General features: G+C 39.3%; 1 protein-coding gene across 1 annotated transcript in view; it reads left to right on the forward strand.

Annotated features, from left to right (window-relative positions):
* The window catches only part of CNTNAP2 (contactin associated protein 2), a 1,400,287-nt gene that overhangs the window by 434,613 nt on the left and 948,107 nt on the right, over positions 1-17,567 (forward strand). Inside the window, exon 2 of the mRNA XM_042471198.1 lies at positions 2,279-2,398. Within this exon, the coding sequence (XP_042327132.1) occupies positions 2,279-2,398 (120 nt within the window). The remainder of the gene's footprint in view (positions 1-2,278; positions 2,399-17,567) is intronic.

A 17,567-nucleotide genomic window follows, 5' to 3' on the forward strand; every position in this document is an offset into this window, starting at 1 on the left:
GGTGCCTAAGGGGAAAAGAAAAATGGATATAGAAAAAGGTAGAAAATCTATCTTAAACTATTACATATTAATTGCAAGCCACTGAGAAAAAGAAGCCAAAGATTTTTTTCCTCTTTCTCTTAAAGGTTTGCCTAATATAAAGTACATTCTAAATTTAAGACATAACCTTCATTCAACAAAGCATGGATTGTTATAAAACTTTCTCTTCTTTTCCACTTAATTAATCCAGTCTGTACTGACTCCGATAGAAGTAAAGTGCTTCTAACAGAAGTAAAAGGATTATGGAGATTACTGCAAAAACAGATTACATTTCTGAAATTTTACTTCTTGCTGCACCTGCATAGATTAGCAGAGTGCAAATAACTTATTACCCCTAAATTGTGCGTTAAAATAGGAAACAAGACACTGCCATTTTGATTACCCTAACAATCATATGCAATCCATGCATGCAATGCTTATTGATATATTATGGGTGTGTTTAGTGGGTTGCATGCTTCCCCCTTTTTCTTCTTCTTCTTTTTGTATAGCAAAGGTACTCTTATGTAATGGTCAGCATGTGTATGACTAGGTGAATGTAGGCTGTTGCTCATCTCTGTCTGACTATAAACATTTGTGACCACTTTTCCAGATGTATTTCATCTTACTGGAGTTTGTTTCCCCCCTTGATATTAAGCATGCAAATCAATGTGATATATGTGGGGTTCATGTGATGGAACTTGATGTCACAAATATACTGAGAGCTCTCTGTATATAGTATGTGTCTTCCAGTTGCCTGTTGTTTTATGGTAATCCCATAATTTCATAGGATTTTCTTAGCCGAGGAATACTCAGAGATGGTTTTGCCAGCTCTTTCCTCTGCAATATAGCCTGCAGCACTTGGTATTCATTGGCGAACTCCCATCCAAGTATGTAACTTAAGCTGACCATGTTTATATTCCAAGATCAGATGAAATCTGGTGACTTTAGGGTATTTGGGCCTGATGGTTTTCTGATGGTACCACACATAAAATAATACAGTGGCCCTACCTATTTCCTTCCCTGGTCCTAAACTTTCCCTAGCCTTTTGACCATGCTTCTCTCACCATGTTTTCAAACTGTTTCAGATTGATTAAATAGATCAAAAAGCATATACACCATGATATAATTATGGAATTGTGATTTTTGAACTATAATCTAGGCATCTCTGAAGTTCTTAGGTGCCTGCCTTATTATGAATTTTTTTGAGTGAGAATATTAAGGATGGAAGTTGTCACAGACATGTGAAAAAGACCAACAGACCTGTCCAATGCTTGATATTAGTAGAATACATTCCAACACATACCTCAGATTGTTTGGTAACATGCTAGGATTCCAAGGTGGCCAGGCCAATATGGAAAGTGTTTTTTTGAGTGAGAAAGTTTGTAGACCTCAGGACCAGCCTTTCCACCCTCCAACATTCTATAAAGCAGTGGTCCCCAAACTGTGCCTTTTAAGAGATTTTGGCCTTCAGCTCCCAGAAGCCCCAGCAATGTTGGCCAATAATCTGGGATTCTGAGAGATGAAGTCCAAAATCCCTTAAAGAGCATGGTTTGGGAACCACTGCTAGAAAGGAAGGCTACCGAGGTTGCAATTGGGTTGCATTCCACCTTATCTGGAAGCCACCAGATCAGAACTACTTTGGATACATCATTATTAGCGCAGTCCCAACCTTAGAACTGAAGCTAATTCCTTTGCAGTAAACTATGGCAGGGTACAGAGTGCTAGAAAGAGGCGCTTCCTTGGCGCCTCTCTTTGCTCTGCAGGAGCGCCGCAGCAACCAAATTGTGTGGCGCTGCAGTGGAGCAAAAAAGGAGCACTCGGAAGCTGCTCCTTTTTGCAGTGCTGCTGTGATGCTGCAAAGCGCCAGAGCCAGCATGGTGACATTGAAGCTGCACCACCCCATCTGGAAGTGGCGCAGCTGTGACATCACTGTTACGTGCCCCATCTGGTGGGTGCACCGCAGCTGTGGCACCCTCGTCACATGTGAGGGTTGCCGGGCGTGTGGGTGCTCCACCCACCAGGCAACTCTCGCACATGACAAGGGTGCCGCAAAGGCACATCTGTTCCGGGCCTATGATTTTGTTATAAATTTCAGTACGTGTGAATCACAACCATATACTATTATGGGGGAGGGGGAGATACAGATATAGATATACATATTTGGCTGCATATTCTAAAAGTTTGACCTTTTTTTGAAGATGATTAAGCAATATATCCATGCCTGTGTCTATAAATAATATTGGTATTCTTTGTCTTTCAGAAAAATGTGATGAGCCTTTGGTTTCTGGCCTAGCCCCCTCCTTCTTCATTAGTTCATCATTTATGCCATCGGCATCAAATAGCTATGCACCTGGATTTGCAAAACTAAACAAAAGAGGAGGTAAGAGATTTTCTTCTGGATTCTTATATACATGTAGTATCTACTAAATCGAATTTAGCTCTTTTTTTTTTTAGAATTAAAAAAATTCATGCCCCTGGGAGACATCATCATCACCATTGTCATTGTTATTATTATTATTATTATTATTATTATTATTATTATTATTATTATTAAAGGCAGACTTCTTTAAGATTGCCTCACTTCTGTAAAACATCTATAGAAGTGCTTCAAGTGGCAGACATATGTTTTTAAGTTACCTAGAGGACAGTTGTCATAAACTGGTATGTAAAAATATAATTGATTAAATCACATGCATGTGTTTCACATGTATGTCTGTGTGTATGTGCATGCATTCACACAGATAAATCCCATCCATGAAATCTGATGAAGACCAGCTGAATTTTTTGGGTGGAAGGAATGAAGATTTCTTCAGCTATTAATTGGAAGAATGGAGATGGTAAACAAATACTGCTCAAAAAGACTGCAAGGGGTTTTTGTTTTTGTTTTTGTTTTTAAATGGTGGTGATGGCAATGTTGTTATTTAACCTGTGGAAAGGCCAGAGATTGTATGTTGCCTTCTTTCAAAGAAGAATCTATTCTTTTCTCAGTACCCATGGTCTTTCCATCCTCATGCCTTCTAAACAGCTGCAGTTCCTGGAATCTAACTGTATCATATTGCATGTCTTACTTGCCATTCTGGAAAGTGAGGCCAACAAGACATGGCATAGTGGTTTCTTCACAGACCTTGACTGATAGAACATGCTTATGTATTGTTGTTTTTAAAGTAAAACAAAATGGGAAAACTTTAGCCTCCTTGTAAAGTTAGGAAAGTAAAGCAGCCCACACCTCAGATTTTTGGTTAAATGTATATATTTTTCATTATTATGATGATTATCGTTTATTTTTACAGCACCATAAATTTGCATGGCACTTTACAGATACAATCAATGTAAGGCATTAATCCTGCTGAAGGCATAGAATCTAAGAATAATAATAAAACTAAATAAAACTACACAGTAACTATAACAAATTATGCAGGTAAAGTACAATCCTATAAAAACAACTAAAGCATGTAATCAAATATAAAATTATTTGATTCTCAAAGTCCAGTTCCAAATGCTTTAGAAAACAGGAAAGTCTTTAATTCAGATTTTAAACTAGCAAGAGAAGAGGCAGCCCACAGATGTTCAGGAAGACAATTCCAGGGGTACAGTGCAGCGAGTGACAAAGGACAAAGCAGAGCCAAGGAAGAGGAAATGTTAAAAGAAGAAGCTTATACAAAATCTGAAAAGAAATGGCTGAAGAGATACCAAGAGTGGGGTAATATGATCAAAATGTCGAGCCAAAAAGATTATCTTAGCAGCTGAGTGTTGAATGGAAACCAGAAGACTAAAGTGAGACAATGGGAGCCCCATGAAAAGAAGATTGCAATAATTGAGGCCGGAAATAACCAAGGTGTGAACTAAGGTCCTAGCAGAAGAAACAGAAAGAAAAGATGTAATTTTGGCAATGTTATAAAGAGAAAATCAACATGATTTTGCTACAGCCTGAATCTGGGGAGCAAAGATCAAAGAAGAGTAAAAAAAATAAAACCAAGAATATGTGCTTCCTTCACAGGGTGAATGGAAACATTATTAACCATGATAGATAATGTATATTGTCAGAAGGTTTTGGAGGAAAAATACATAGTTCAGTCTTTGCCATGTTGAATTTTAGATACCGATGACACATCCATGATGAGATAGCAGAAAGACATGCTGTGACACAATGTTCAATGTCAGAAGAGTGTTCTGGAGTATAGAAGTACAATTGACTATCATCAGCATAAAGATGATATTGAAAACCATACTAGTTGATATGATTACCTAAGGATAATGTGTACAGGGAAAATAACAATGGGCTGAAAATGGAACCCTGATTAACCCCGACTGAAAGAGAAAAAGAAGATACATGACCTCTGGCTACAACAATAAGACGGTTTAAGAAATATGATGTAAACCAGCTGAAGACTGAATCAGCAAATCCTAGGTTATGAAGCGAATCCAACAAGCGATTATGGTCAACTGTGTCAAAGGCTGCCGAGACATCAAGGAGAATAAGGACTGAATATAGTCCTTTTGATTTGACCTGAAAAAGATCATTTGTGATTTTTGTAAGAGCTGTGTCTGTGGAATGCAAAGGGTGAAATTCAGTTTGAAAGGGATCCATTAGAGAAATATTAGAAAGAAACTCGAATGAATATAGTCAGCCCAATCCCTAGTCTTCCTCCGTAAGCATTCAGCTGCACGACAGCAGGAACGAAAATACTAAATAAATGGAGTAATCCAGGGCTGAAGTTTGGTGGAAGGGATTGTGCCTGTTAACAAAGGGTCAAAACTATAAAGAGTTGAGGATAAAGGGGCTGCCTCCAGCTGCCCCTTTTACAGACTCATCGGGACTGTGGCAACTGCATGCTGCAGCCCCAATCTGGCCTTTCAAGGATGTGAAAAGGACCTGCAAAAAGTAGCTCCTTTTTGCACCCTGTAAAGGGTGTGATAGGTGCAGCACCACAGCTTTACAATGCTCCTTTGGTGCTGCGTTGTGCAGAAGCAGCACCAGAGGAGTGCCATGATGCTGCGCGCCATGCAGTGTGGCACATGGCATCACGCTGCCCTGGAGGAGGAGCCAAAGCATGTGTCATATGGATTCTACGCCCCAACTTTGCCCCCAATCTGGCCTTTAAGTCTGGTCTGTACAGGGCCAAAGTTGCATCGAGTAAAGAAACAGCTGAGTCCAAAGAACCAACAGAATTTAAAGAAGACAAAGAAGAGACTAATGCTTGTTAAAAGGCCTCAGGTATGACAGAATGGAGTTGTCGAAATGAACAATAGAACAGCAAGGAGGTGGATTGTGAGCAAGTGCAAAAGAAGCAAGATGATCATCAGATGCAAAGGAAATTCAGTAACTGCAAAGCAAGAAATAGCACAACTGTTAATAAGAACTAAATGAAAATAATGGCCAAAAGAAGGTGTAGATGAATCAGAACAAAGCTTGAGTCCAAAAGAAGACAGTAAAGAGCAGAAACATAAAACAGAAGGATCTTTAGAATCATCCACATGAATATTAAAGTCCCACAAAGAGTAGATATATCATCTGAAAGGAAAAACATCAGCCAAGAATCAAAATCAGAAATAAAAGTTGAAAATGGGCCAGGTGGATGGTAAATGACTGCAGTCCACAGATGCAGAGGCAAAATGAATATGACAGCATGGACCTCAAAGGAAGAAAAACTGTGTGTTAATGGAAAAGACGGAGGCTGAAACTGACACTAGCAAGATAATAAAAGGCCCTGGTGAATTGTATGGGTAAAGGAAAGGCCTCAAAAAGAGTGGGCAGCTGAAGTTGCAGTATCATGGGCCAAGTTTCTGTAAGAGCAAGAAGGTGAAAAGGTTTAGAAAGAAATAGATCATGAATAGCAGCATCTTTAGGAGCAACTGAACAAAAGTTGCATAAGAAACAAAAGAAGGGAAGCTGGGAAGAAGGAAGACAATGAAAACGTATCAAATTAGAAGAAATGCTAGGAGCCATGACAAAGGAGAGAGTGAAAAGAGAACTTCCAAAGAAAGAATAAATATAGCCAGAGGCAAAAACAAGCAAGTCACCAAGAATAAAAAATACAGACATTACTAGTAATAATACTAGGAGTTTCAATTAGCTGACAGGTGGACAGTAGTTCTCCCAGAGCAAGGATGGAAATGCTCTGCAGCCACCCAGGCAACCCCTTCTATCCCCAGGCAGAGAAGCAGGTGGATGCATTTCTGATTAGTCCAGGACCTAGGGCTCAGGACCAGTCCTGCAGATGAGTCATAGTTCTCCCAGAAAGCTGGCAGCGAAGATGGAAATTTCTCTTAAGAAAGCTATAGAACACTAGACACTTTGAGGGGGGGATATGAAGAGAATATTGTCAGGAAACTGATTAGGAAACTGGCCCAACTGTAATTATACCTGATACAGTCTAATCTTCGTGATATCCCTAAGATTATTTATCCTATCTTTACAAGGAAAAAAAGGACAAAGTAGTTCCATTGTATTGTAGAAGGCAAGATTTGGATATGCATAGAATCATAGAATCATAAAGTTGTCCATTTTATAATCGCTCTTGAGATGCTTTAGCTATTTCTATACAGAGAACAATAGAGGACATCCTGATAGATTGTTCCCTGGACTATGAGGCTCATCCCATTCTGGTTTACTTTTTTTAATCCTCCAAATAAACAAAAGCATCACTAGAATAATAGAATCACAGTGTTGATTGGGATGTAAAACTATGTGGATAATACATATGGGTACTTTTTGATAAATAGACACGTCTCGGTCAGATCATTTTATTGTTAATTTACAACTATTGTTGTCCTCCTTTTGTTGGTTTAAGAGACCACAAGGGCCATCCAGTCCAACCCCCTGACATGCAGGGATACACAATCAAAGCACCCCCAATAGATGGCCATCCAGCTTCTGTTTTAAAGCCTCCAAAGAAGAAGCCTCTGTCACCCTCCAAGACAGCGTGTTCCACTGTCCAGCAGCTCTTACTGTCAGCACAGTCTTCCTAATGCTGAGATGGAATCTCTTTTCCTGTAGTTTGAAACATAGAATCATAAAGTTCTGGATGGCCCTTGTGGTCTCTTCCAACTCTACAATTCTATGATTCTATGAATCCATTGCTCCAGGTCCTATTGTCTGGGGCTGCAGAAAACAAACTTGCTCCATCTTCAGTAAGACATCCTTTCAAATATTTAAATAGAACTATCATATCACCTCTTAACCTGCTCTTCTCTAGTTGTTTAGTGAAACTAGTTCAGTTGACCTTCACTTTCTGCCTCACCTAGCAGGTGTCTGTTTAGCTGTCATTATGTGGTTATTGTGTTATCTAAGGATTTTGCTAGTCTATCTTTTTCTGGTCTGTATGTGCTTCCATATTGTTCTCTGCTTTTTATTTGCATTTATGTCTATGAAGCCAACATGTATGGCTGAATTGTATTTTACCTTCCTAATCTAATCTTTGTCTTGTTTTTAACTCTAGTTATCTTCTTTTGGAGCTTCTTTGAACTATTTATAGATTATGTTTTAGCTACTTCACCTTTTAATGTAAGAATTCATTATTAAACAATTTTCAGCATATCTTTAATGTCATTACCATTTTGTTATCTGTCTCTCTAGCTTCTTAACTATGAAACACCAAGCATCTTCAGCTGATTTCCCTGATTAAAAAATCACATTGGTTGTGTAGAGTTGAGCTGGAATGCTTTCATTGATCTTCCTTTTGATGACAATATGGGCAATATGAGACAACTTCAATCCTTACTGCATTCACAGAACAGGTTTTACTGTCACTGCTGTCCAAAAAATTAACTGTCTGAGTTACATATTCCTAAACAGGTATCATTATTTTTCACTACTGTGCAATTAGAAAGTAGAGGAAAATGTTCTTTGGTTCGCCAGGTGGTCCATTCAGAAATTACAAACGGGAAATACAAAACATTACAAAGCAATCCTTCCTTGATATAGTGCAAAGTAGCTAGCCATGTGATACTGCCTCTTCCCACCACTGCTCAGACTGAGGGGGGATACAGACGGGCAGCTCCCTGCTGCCTGTCTTTACCCGTCATCGGCGCCAAGCCAACCACACAGCACGGCACCAATGTGTTGCCTAAAAAGAAGCCACCTTGAGCGGCTTCTTTTTAGGGGCAACATAATGGTGCCTGCACACCTTGATGCCAACACTTCCAACGAGTGTCATTTGGGTGCGCAGATGTTTGCTCATCGTCGTCGTGCGCCCTGTGTGGGTGGGAGCGTGGCAAGATGATGCACAGGTGCCTCTAGTAGGGCTGTGTGCATATGGACGCCCAGCCCTACTGAGCCATAAAATCAGCCCCAGCATGGCTCTTTGTGCCAGTCTGCATCAGGCCTGAGTCAGCTTGCATCCCAGTAACAACTTACATTTCTTATTCCACTGAAAAACAGTGACATACAAACATGGTTGCTACAGATGAAAAAGCATCTGTGTTCCAGGTCATTATGACAAAAAAAACCAAAAGACCAAACATCAACAACAGCACCCCCAATAATTACATGTTAGGGAAATAATGAACTTTCTGGTTTTGGTTTTGCTTCCAATGTAAAAAAGGAAGGAAACTTTGCTCACCTCAAGGCTTCTGCATGTAGCTCACTATCAGTCTGCATAAAACTGGTATATCTTCTCTTTGTATAGAAATGTACACAACAATCACAGAAGGACTAACTGATTCATTAAAATGACACAAATAATCCCGATGTTTTTATTTTTTAAAAGTTCATACAAGGCAATAGCTATTGTAGCTTAAATATGTACAGTTCAATTATGTGTTTCTAAAATGAGTGTCAACTGTGAGCAAGCTTTAGTGTTTATGTGTTAAATAGTTTTCAATTATTTGCAGATGTTTAACACCTTCAGACTGGTGTGGGGTTTGGATTCCTTTAAGAACGATCTAAAGAATTACTTAGCATGGATATATTAGGTTATTGTAAGCACAACTTCATTTTTATAATTGTGATTGATGTACTTCACAATCTTATTTCTCTTCTCTTTCTTGTAGCTGTAGTTGTGTGCCTTCATTTCCCAAGGTACACCTATTGTAGAGTTTCTTGACAAAATTTGTTCAGAGGAGCTTTGTAATTTTATTCCCGTGAGACTGAGATGCCTATGACTTACCCAGGAGATTTCCATGACCAATCATAGATTCAAACCATGGTCCATATCCACCTCTCAAATCATGATGCCACACTGGCTGTGCCTTGATTAATCTAGAATATTACTCATACATCATTCTCATGAAACTTGAAAGGCAGACATTTTGGAGAGCACTGGGCAAGCCATCCCTGGTTTAATTACTTTGAAAAACTGATACTTTCTTTGGGTGGGCTGGGTTGCCAACTTTATTATGATAGGGATATTCTTAGCTGAAGCTCTCTAATCACTTCATCCACATGCCATTAAAAACCCTACCTACTAAGTTTATGCATGTTAGAAAGTTATTAAAACCATGAGTGGCCTTCAAGGAACAGAGAATGGGCTGTGCATCTTGTTCTGAGTGCACATTGGCCTTTTGAAAGCAATATAGCTTGTTACAATTAGCTTGTTTCATTGACCTCAGTGATACATTTGTCACACTACACAATTATGGTACTTTAATATCACTACAGTTACCATGGCTGCATCATAATGAATCCTGGGGTTTGTAGTTTGGTGACACACTTAGGGGCTATACAGACCACCCTTTTACTGGCTGGATCAGGTCCATGGTAACCTCATGCTGCAGCCCCGATCCAGCCTCTGGAGAAAGTGGCTGCTTTTTGCACTCTCCAAGGGGCATCATAGCTGTGGCGGCGTGGCTTTATGACACCAATTCGGTGCTGCATCAGTGATGCAGCATCGGAGGGGCTTCATCATGGCGTGTGCTGCATGGACTGGTGCGTGCGAAAATGGTGCCCTAGGGGCTGGGTAGGACATGCAGTGAGCAGACACTGCACTCTAACTCCACCCACAGGCTGGCACAAAGTGCCGGCCTGTATTAACTTTTTGTGCTCTCTTGTAGAGAAATCTAATTATCCACCATGGTTCCATTTAAATGGTATCAGTTGTGTAGTGTTAAAGAGACGATTGTCATGGAGGATACTGAGAAAGCCCTGGGTCCTATTGGTAATCCCAGCTAGTAGAGACATGAACTGAATCATTTGCTGATCTCAGCATCAATGTGTCTATTCAGTTTTGGATTAGAAATAATATCCAGTACTATTGGGTATCTGTTTGTAGAGAGCAGGGATGACTAAAGTAAGTACCACTTATAAAACCTTTCCCTATATCTGGGAACTTGGGCAGCCAGTGGTATAGAGTGGCTATTTGCTCAGCATTATAACCATTTAGCATTTATCTGTTCAAAAGATGATAGAGGAGGATAATGGGATTAAAATTAAGATGTTTTTCTTTTCATAACAGAAGAGCACAGCTATTATTCATGTTTCAGCCTCAACAATTAGAATTTTATTATTCTCAAGCAATTTTGAGTTACTTAGTATGATGGCACATATTATTAATATCTTCCTTTGCAAGAAATCTACTATGTCACTAAATGTGTTAACAGGAAAGAACTGACAAAAGTGTCTGAATGCAGGGGAAAGTAAATGTTCAAGTTACTTTGCTTCAATTTTGTGTTCTATATAAAGTTGTCACCAAACTCACTTCAAGCAAATATCCAACTCACAAGATTGAAGGGCAATGTTTGTGCCTAGTATGTACCAAAGCAACAAAATTCTAAATTCTGTGGCCTAAATCAAATTATTATTCTCAAACACATTATTCTCATTCACAGAATCCATGAAAACTTGGTAAGTCAACACTTATGTAAACTGAGTTGATTCAGCTTGTTCTTGTTAGCTGAAATTAACAGATGCATTTAGCTTTCTGATTTCTACAGATTCTGTTAAGTAAGCAGATTTGTACCATTGTTTCAGTCATAATTTGATATTCATCCACTTCCTATGCTTCCATATATAAAGGAAAGGGTTTATTCAGGGCACTGAAGCCCTATCTATAGTTGACCGGACGAAACCAAAGGATGGTCAACAATAGCTCCTTTTAATCCTGGAGAAAAGTGACCAGAGAGGTGTCACAGGGTTCTGTCCTGGGCCCAGAGCTATTCAACATTTATATCAGTGACTTGGATGACAGAATTGAGGGGCATATTTATCAAATTTGCAGGTGACACCAAATTAGAACAAGTAGCTAATACCCCAGAGGACAGGATCAAAATTCAAGATGACCTGAATAGACTAGAAAGCTGGGCCAAAGCTAACAAAATGACATTCAACATGGAGAAATCTAAGTTAATGTACTTATGGTGGAAAAACAAAATGCACAGATACAGGATGAGGGACACCTGGCTGACCAAGACTACATGTGAAAGGGATCTAGGAGTCCAAGTAGACCACAAGTTGAACATAAGTCAGCAGTGCGATGTGGCAGCTAAAAAGGCCAATGTAATTTTAGGCTGCATCAATAGAAGAATAGTGTCTAGAGCAAGGAAAGTAATAGTACCACTCTATTCTGCTTTGGTCAGGCCTCACCTGCAATACTATGTCTAGTTCTGGGCACCACAATTCAAAAAGAACATTAAGAAACTGGAGTGTGTTCAAAGGAGGGCGACTAAAATGGTGAAGGGTCTGGAAACCATGTCCAATGAGGAATGACTTAGGGAGCTGGGGATGTTTAGCCTGGAGAAGAGAAGGTTACAGGGTGATATGATAGCCCAGTTTAAATATTTGAAGGGATGTCATTTTGACGAGGGAGCAAGCTTGTTTTCTGCTGCTCCAAAGAACAGGACCCGGAGCAATGGATGCAAGCTCCAGGAAAAGAGATTCCACCTCAACATTAGAAGGAACTTTCTGACAGTAAAGGCAGTTCGACAGTGGAACACACTCCCTTGGAGAGTGGTGGAGTCTCCTTCCTTGGAGGTCTTTAAGCAGAGGCTGGATTGCCATCTGTCAGGGATACTTTGATTGTGAGTTCATGCATAGCAGGGGGTTGGACTGGATGGCCCTTGTGGTCTATGATTCTATGATTCTAGCTGCTGAGCACTAATATCACACCATGCTGAAAAAGAACATTGTTCTTATTAAGACATCTCTTCCTATCCTCTGTCATCTCATATATTCCTAGATGAAGCCCAATGCACAGAAAAATTTGGGACACAAACTAGTGGTCTATGTTTGTCCCTCTATCCCTCTCTACAATATTCCAAGAGCAAATGATGCACCTCGGAGATTTAGGAAATAGTATACCCTACACTGCTAACGTGCAGTTTCATAATTAATATCTAGAGTATATTTTGAGGCATGGTTTGAGGCCACAATGACCTATGGAAGTACAAGTGTAGGAGTCCTGCTGACTCGAGAATATGTGTTTGATCTAAATAAAACTAATATTAGGAAATGGGTTTACTGAGCACCATGCAACTCCCCCACCCAGTTCTTTGCATTTTCTTTTGCCAAGGAGGCAATTGTTAAAGCAATCAGTGACTATACTCTGTACCTCAACTTTTGATGTTCCTACATCCCCCTTCTTGCCCAATCATCAACCACTGATTTTCCTCTATCCAACCTTTTAAACCTTTCTTTCTGAAAGCCTTGTATGATTCATAGGTTTATCTCAGTTCTTGTATGTTTGCATGCACTCTTGCACATTTCTTAATATAACATGTTATTTATTAAAAACTGCTCTCATTATTATTATTATTATTTATATAGCACTGTAAATTTACACAGCGCTGTACGTACAGTCTTTTTTATTAGACTGTTCCTTGACCTCAGGCTTACAATCTATTATTATTATCATTATCATCATTATTATTATTATTATTATTATTTATGTTATTTATACTCTGCCCTTCAGCCCTAATGGCTCTCAGAGCGGCTTACAATTATTATTTTTAATAAGACGTTCCCTGCCCTCAGGCTTACAATCTAAAAGACACGACACAAAAGGAGAAGGGAATGGTGGTGGGGAAGAGGATGAAGTCCAGTGGTTCATCTCTCCCTCTGATGCCTGGATCAAGGCAGATGGACTAGAGGGAGGGCTCTTCTTCTTCAGGCTAGCCCTGGTGGAGCTGGGCCTGCCTGGTCAACTCCCTCATAGGCTGGAAGATGACAGTTATGGAAGGATCAATCTAAAAAGACATGACACAAAAGGAAAAGGGAATGGTGGTGGGGAAGAGGATCAAGTCCAGCATTTGTTCTTTCCCTCTGAGGCCTGGACCAAGGCAGATGGATTGGAAGGAGGGCTCTGCTTCTTAAGTGAGGCCAGGCCCGATGGAGCTTGCCCTGCCTTTTCACTCCCTCCAGGCAGGATGGTGTCAGATGACATGGAGGGAGGGCTCTTCTTCTTCAGGCTAGGCCTGATGGAGTCGGGCCATCTTTTTCACTCCCTCCAGGCCTCCTTTTGAGCTATACTTTCTCCACATTTCTAGGAAATACAGGCATTGCTAGTGGGGACCCCAATGTTCCTCTCCATTTAGGGTAATATACATCTTGTTCCTTTAGAAAGAACAAAATGAGTGTTTAAATGGGGAATAGTAGTACAAAGGTTGACAATTTCTCCAGTTGTCTTAAGTTCTATTAATGAATTACCAAGATTTTTCTTTATTTTTCAAGTTCATATCATCTATATCTGAAGGATCACATTTGGAGTGTAAAACTGATGGATGGGAATTTTTAACTCTTTCCAAATCAACCCCACCCAAAGCTAAACAGACGCCATACATAGGATGGCTTTCTTAATGTTTCTCAATATGGTTCACTTTTAAATGGTGTACTAACAGATACAGGCAAAATCTAAGACAAATGGAATCTATCAGGCTACAATTAATAACCACTGCAGTATAGAAACCCAGCTGCAAAGCTTTGTTCAACATTACAGTGTGCTGGGTAGCTCTGGACCATTCACTATGTATTAGGCTGCCCTAATTTGGTGGTTATTCTTGTTGTAAGGAGAAATTGAATGACACAGGAATGAAAATGAATGGCACATGGAAAGAAGAAATTTATAAAGATGAACCCTAATTTTGTGGGAAAGGGAAGCAATTGGGTAGAACAAATGACTAGAACACCTAACATTCCAAAAGAACTACTATAACTCACAGAAACAGACTCAAACTTAGTTTTAACTAAAGTCTGTCAACAGATAATGGAAAACAAAACAGTCAACCACAGACTAGAAGCAACCCTAACACGTCTTCCATATGTCATGGTGGCGCCCTGTACAGATGGGCACCGCCATTTTGATGCGACGGATGCCTAGTGTCCGCACGTCATGGCACCATAATGACATCGCGAGTGCGCCATTGGCACACTGTGGCATCATTATGGTGCCACAAAAAGAACCCATTTTTTGTGGGTTCTTTTTGCTCTCCAAGGAAGCCACACGATTTGTCCACTGCGGCTTCCTCGTGGAGCAAACCAGGGTGCCGGCAGACCACCCTTTTTGGGTGGTCTGTACCGGGCCTTCATTACCTGAGTAAAATAATGTGTACTTATCTGAGTCAAAAATCTCCTATTCATTTTAGCTCATTCCCACCAAGTATTGCAATGTTCATACATTCCATTTCTTGTTTTACTATGTATAGCTTCCCTTGATTCATGTTTCTTACATTCCATGTTCCTATAATAAGTGTTGTGCACCTTTGGGCTTTCCTTTAGCTTCTGATCACATTTACAGCTTCAGTCCAGTTGTGCCATTAGTTACAGTACTACACATAACCACCCTCTGCCCTGCCCTGTTAGCATATTGTGTGCTTCCTGTCTTTAACTCTTGTTTCATTTTGCATTGTCTCATCAGAGAGTTTGCACGGTGAAACATTTTCAAAAGAAGATTCACAGTTGCCACCCTCTGCTCTCCCTCCTCCACTCACTCAGGCATCCCTCCTCCATTTCTTCCTTGAATAGATGCTTAATGCCTGCAAGGGAATTTCTGCCACAGAGATAAGCCCTAGAGGACTTAAATCCTAGGAAGGCTTTGGGGACTTCAGTGAATTGACAAGATTCTAGGAGAACAAATGGGTTTTTCTTATGTTATGCTAACAAATACAAGCTGCCTGTTCCTGTGTTCATCTGTTTGAGAGAAAGATTATCCTATGTTAGGTTCTGAAATGAACACGGACAGCTCTTTCTAGCTGAAAGAGCTCTTTTTTCACAGAAATATTTGTTCCCACCATCCCTCCATGTGGTCGTAATGTTTGTGTGAAGATTTCTAATGTAAGACACAAAGGACTTCCTCCTTTTTGTAGTTAGCTGAAGCTACAGAAAGGAAGTGAGAAGACAGGAGAATGGAAAGACAATCAAGGCACCCATTCACATTATGGTTCCAACTGAGCCTGGTTCTAGCTCTTTTAAATTTCTTTGTCACATGGAATCATCACACATATATCTGATTTCAAAAAATAAAACTCAGGTTGAAAATATTTCACATAGAGAAAATTCTCTGTCCACCATTTTTGGGGCCTCATTTGGTCTGAAAAAAGCAGGACTGTGATTTAATGTTTTAAAGTACAGTATATTTCACTGGTTCCTAGCAGCTATAGCATATTCAAATCTGAGGCAATATATTTAGGGCTCAAGACATCTCTTTAAACAACCTGGACCTGGTCAGATAGCTGTAAAACATTCTGGTAGACCTCAGTTTTAAGTGCTTATAGATATGTCTATTGTAATGAATGCATACTCTTCTTAGACCACATCTCTGCATTTCTAGGGTCCCTGAAGAATCTTATAGTGAATACCATTATAAAGGGAATGAAATAGATGTATTATAAAATTGTGGTTAATCTTCTTTCCTATACCCAAAGTTTTCTTTTATGAAGTCCAGCGCCTCCCATTCTCCCTCCCTCCCCCATCTCTCTTTATTTTAGGGAAAGATAGCTCAGTGGCATAATTATTGTGGCTGGAATGTGCTATCGAGAATAATACAATTATACTTTTTATTGTATGTAATAAATATGAATTGCCTGTATTATTTTAAGTGATTTCAATTAAAATTTAGTGGTAATTTTTATAGAATACATTCAGGTCCTCTTTTAGAAGTAGTTTAACTATTTAATATAATACTTACTTTATCTAGTAGTTACAGAATTGTTATCAGCACATTTTTTCCTTTCCATTTGATAACAATTGTGGCTGCTACTTATATATATTAGTTGTATCTCTATGGGAAATGTCAAGGCACTGTAGACATTATACAGTGGACCCTTGTTATCCGCTGGGGTTTAGATTGAGGAACCCCCGTGAATATCAAAATCTGTGTATGCTCAAGTCCCATTAAATACAAAGGTATAGCAAAATGGTGTCCATTATATAAAATGGAAAAATTAAGGTTTGATACTTGAAATTTATACTCTTTTTGAATATTTTAAATCTGTGGATGCTTGAATCCACGTATAAAAAATCCGTGGGTAAGGAGGGCCAACTGTAATAGTTTAGCACTTCGAAAACATGGAGCCTACATACATTACTATGGATGGCAGAAGTGCAAAAAAGCACCTTCAATTCATTCCTTTTTTATATAGATGGTTTTTAGGTTACATTTTCCATCAATAAAATTCTATAACTTACATTCTTCATACATACTCTATCTTGTTTTTGCTATCTTCCCTCTACCATCCTTTAATCCCCCTTATCCTCTCTCCCTTCTTTCACTCACACTTTGCCTTAACTATCTTCCTAATAACAGTCCAATAGTTTTTACTTTCTATTCATTCAACAACCATTTCATGAAAAGAAATTATATACATAATCTTTTTTCTTCATCCTGACCATCAATTGAAAGGGTCATACCTTCAGTTCATTCCTTTGAGTATGCACTGCAAACTTCCAAGTGAATTATATTCTGCAATCTCTTTTATTAAAGATTTCCACTCCACCATTGACCACACCCACAACCACTGGAACCACTAGTTTTATTGTATTGGTTCAAGACACTTTTCAGATTGCCCAAGAATGAAGTCACTTATTAATTTACTTAAAATTCCCTGTGCATGATAGGCTGACCTTCAGTGGGAAAATTTACTACTGTATGGCAGAGGAACAATACTGTACTGAGGAACAATAGTAGTTGGAAAGCAGAACTCTGTCCATGTTATTAGGAACTGATTGATGAAGGCAAAGCATGCATATAATGTGGGTTCCATTTTAGGTAGAATTCTGTAGCAGTCCTATGGAAGTGCTGGAAATAACTATGAGAAATTTAAATTCAGTGTGCAAACAAATGGGAAAGAAATAACAAGACTCCAGAAAGGGAGGAGTCTTTATGAAATTACATATTCTGAACAATTTGTGGATGCCTGATCAAACTAGCATGTTTGGAAGAACTGCTGAGGGAGGGAGGGAAAGGAAACTTTCTTTCCATTAATTTCAAGGTAGTATCTCAGGATTCAGGACAATTTTGGAAGATTTCATACCCACCCTTTATCCCATACTACATTTTGGAGGAGGCTCAGGAAGGCTTTATAGGAGGCCGGGGGGAGGGGCAGGAAACTTTCCTTCCATGAACTTTCTTAAGTAACTTATTTTAGGATCCAGATCAAAAAGATAGGATGAAGTCAGAGACTTT

This window comes from Sceloporus undulatus, chromosome 6, assembly GCF_019175285.1.
Source record: "Sceloporus undulatus isolate JIND9_A2432 ecotype Alabama chromosome 6, SceUnd_v1.1, whole genome shotgun sequence".
NCBI lineage: Eukaryota > Metazoa > Chordata > Lepidosauria > Squamata > Phrynosomatidae > Sceloporus > Sceloporus undulatus.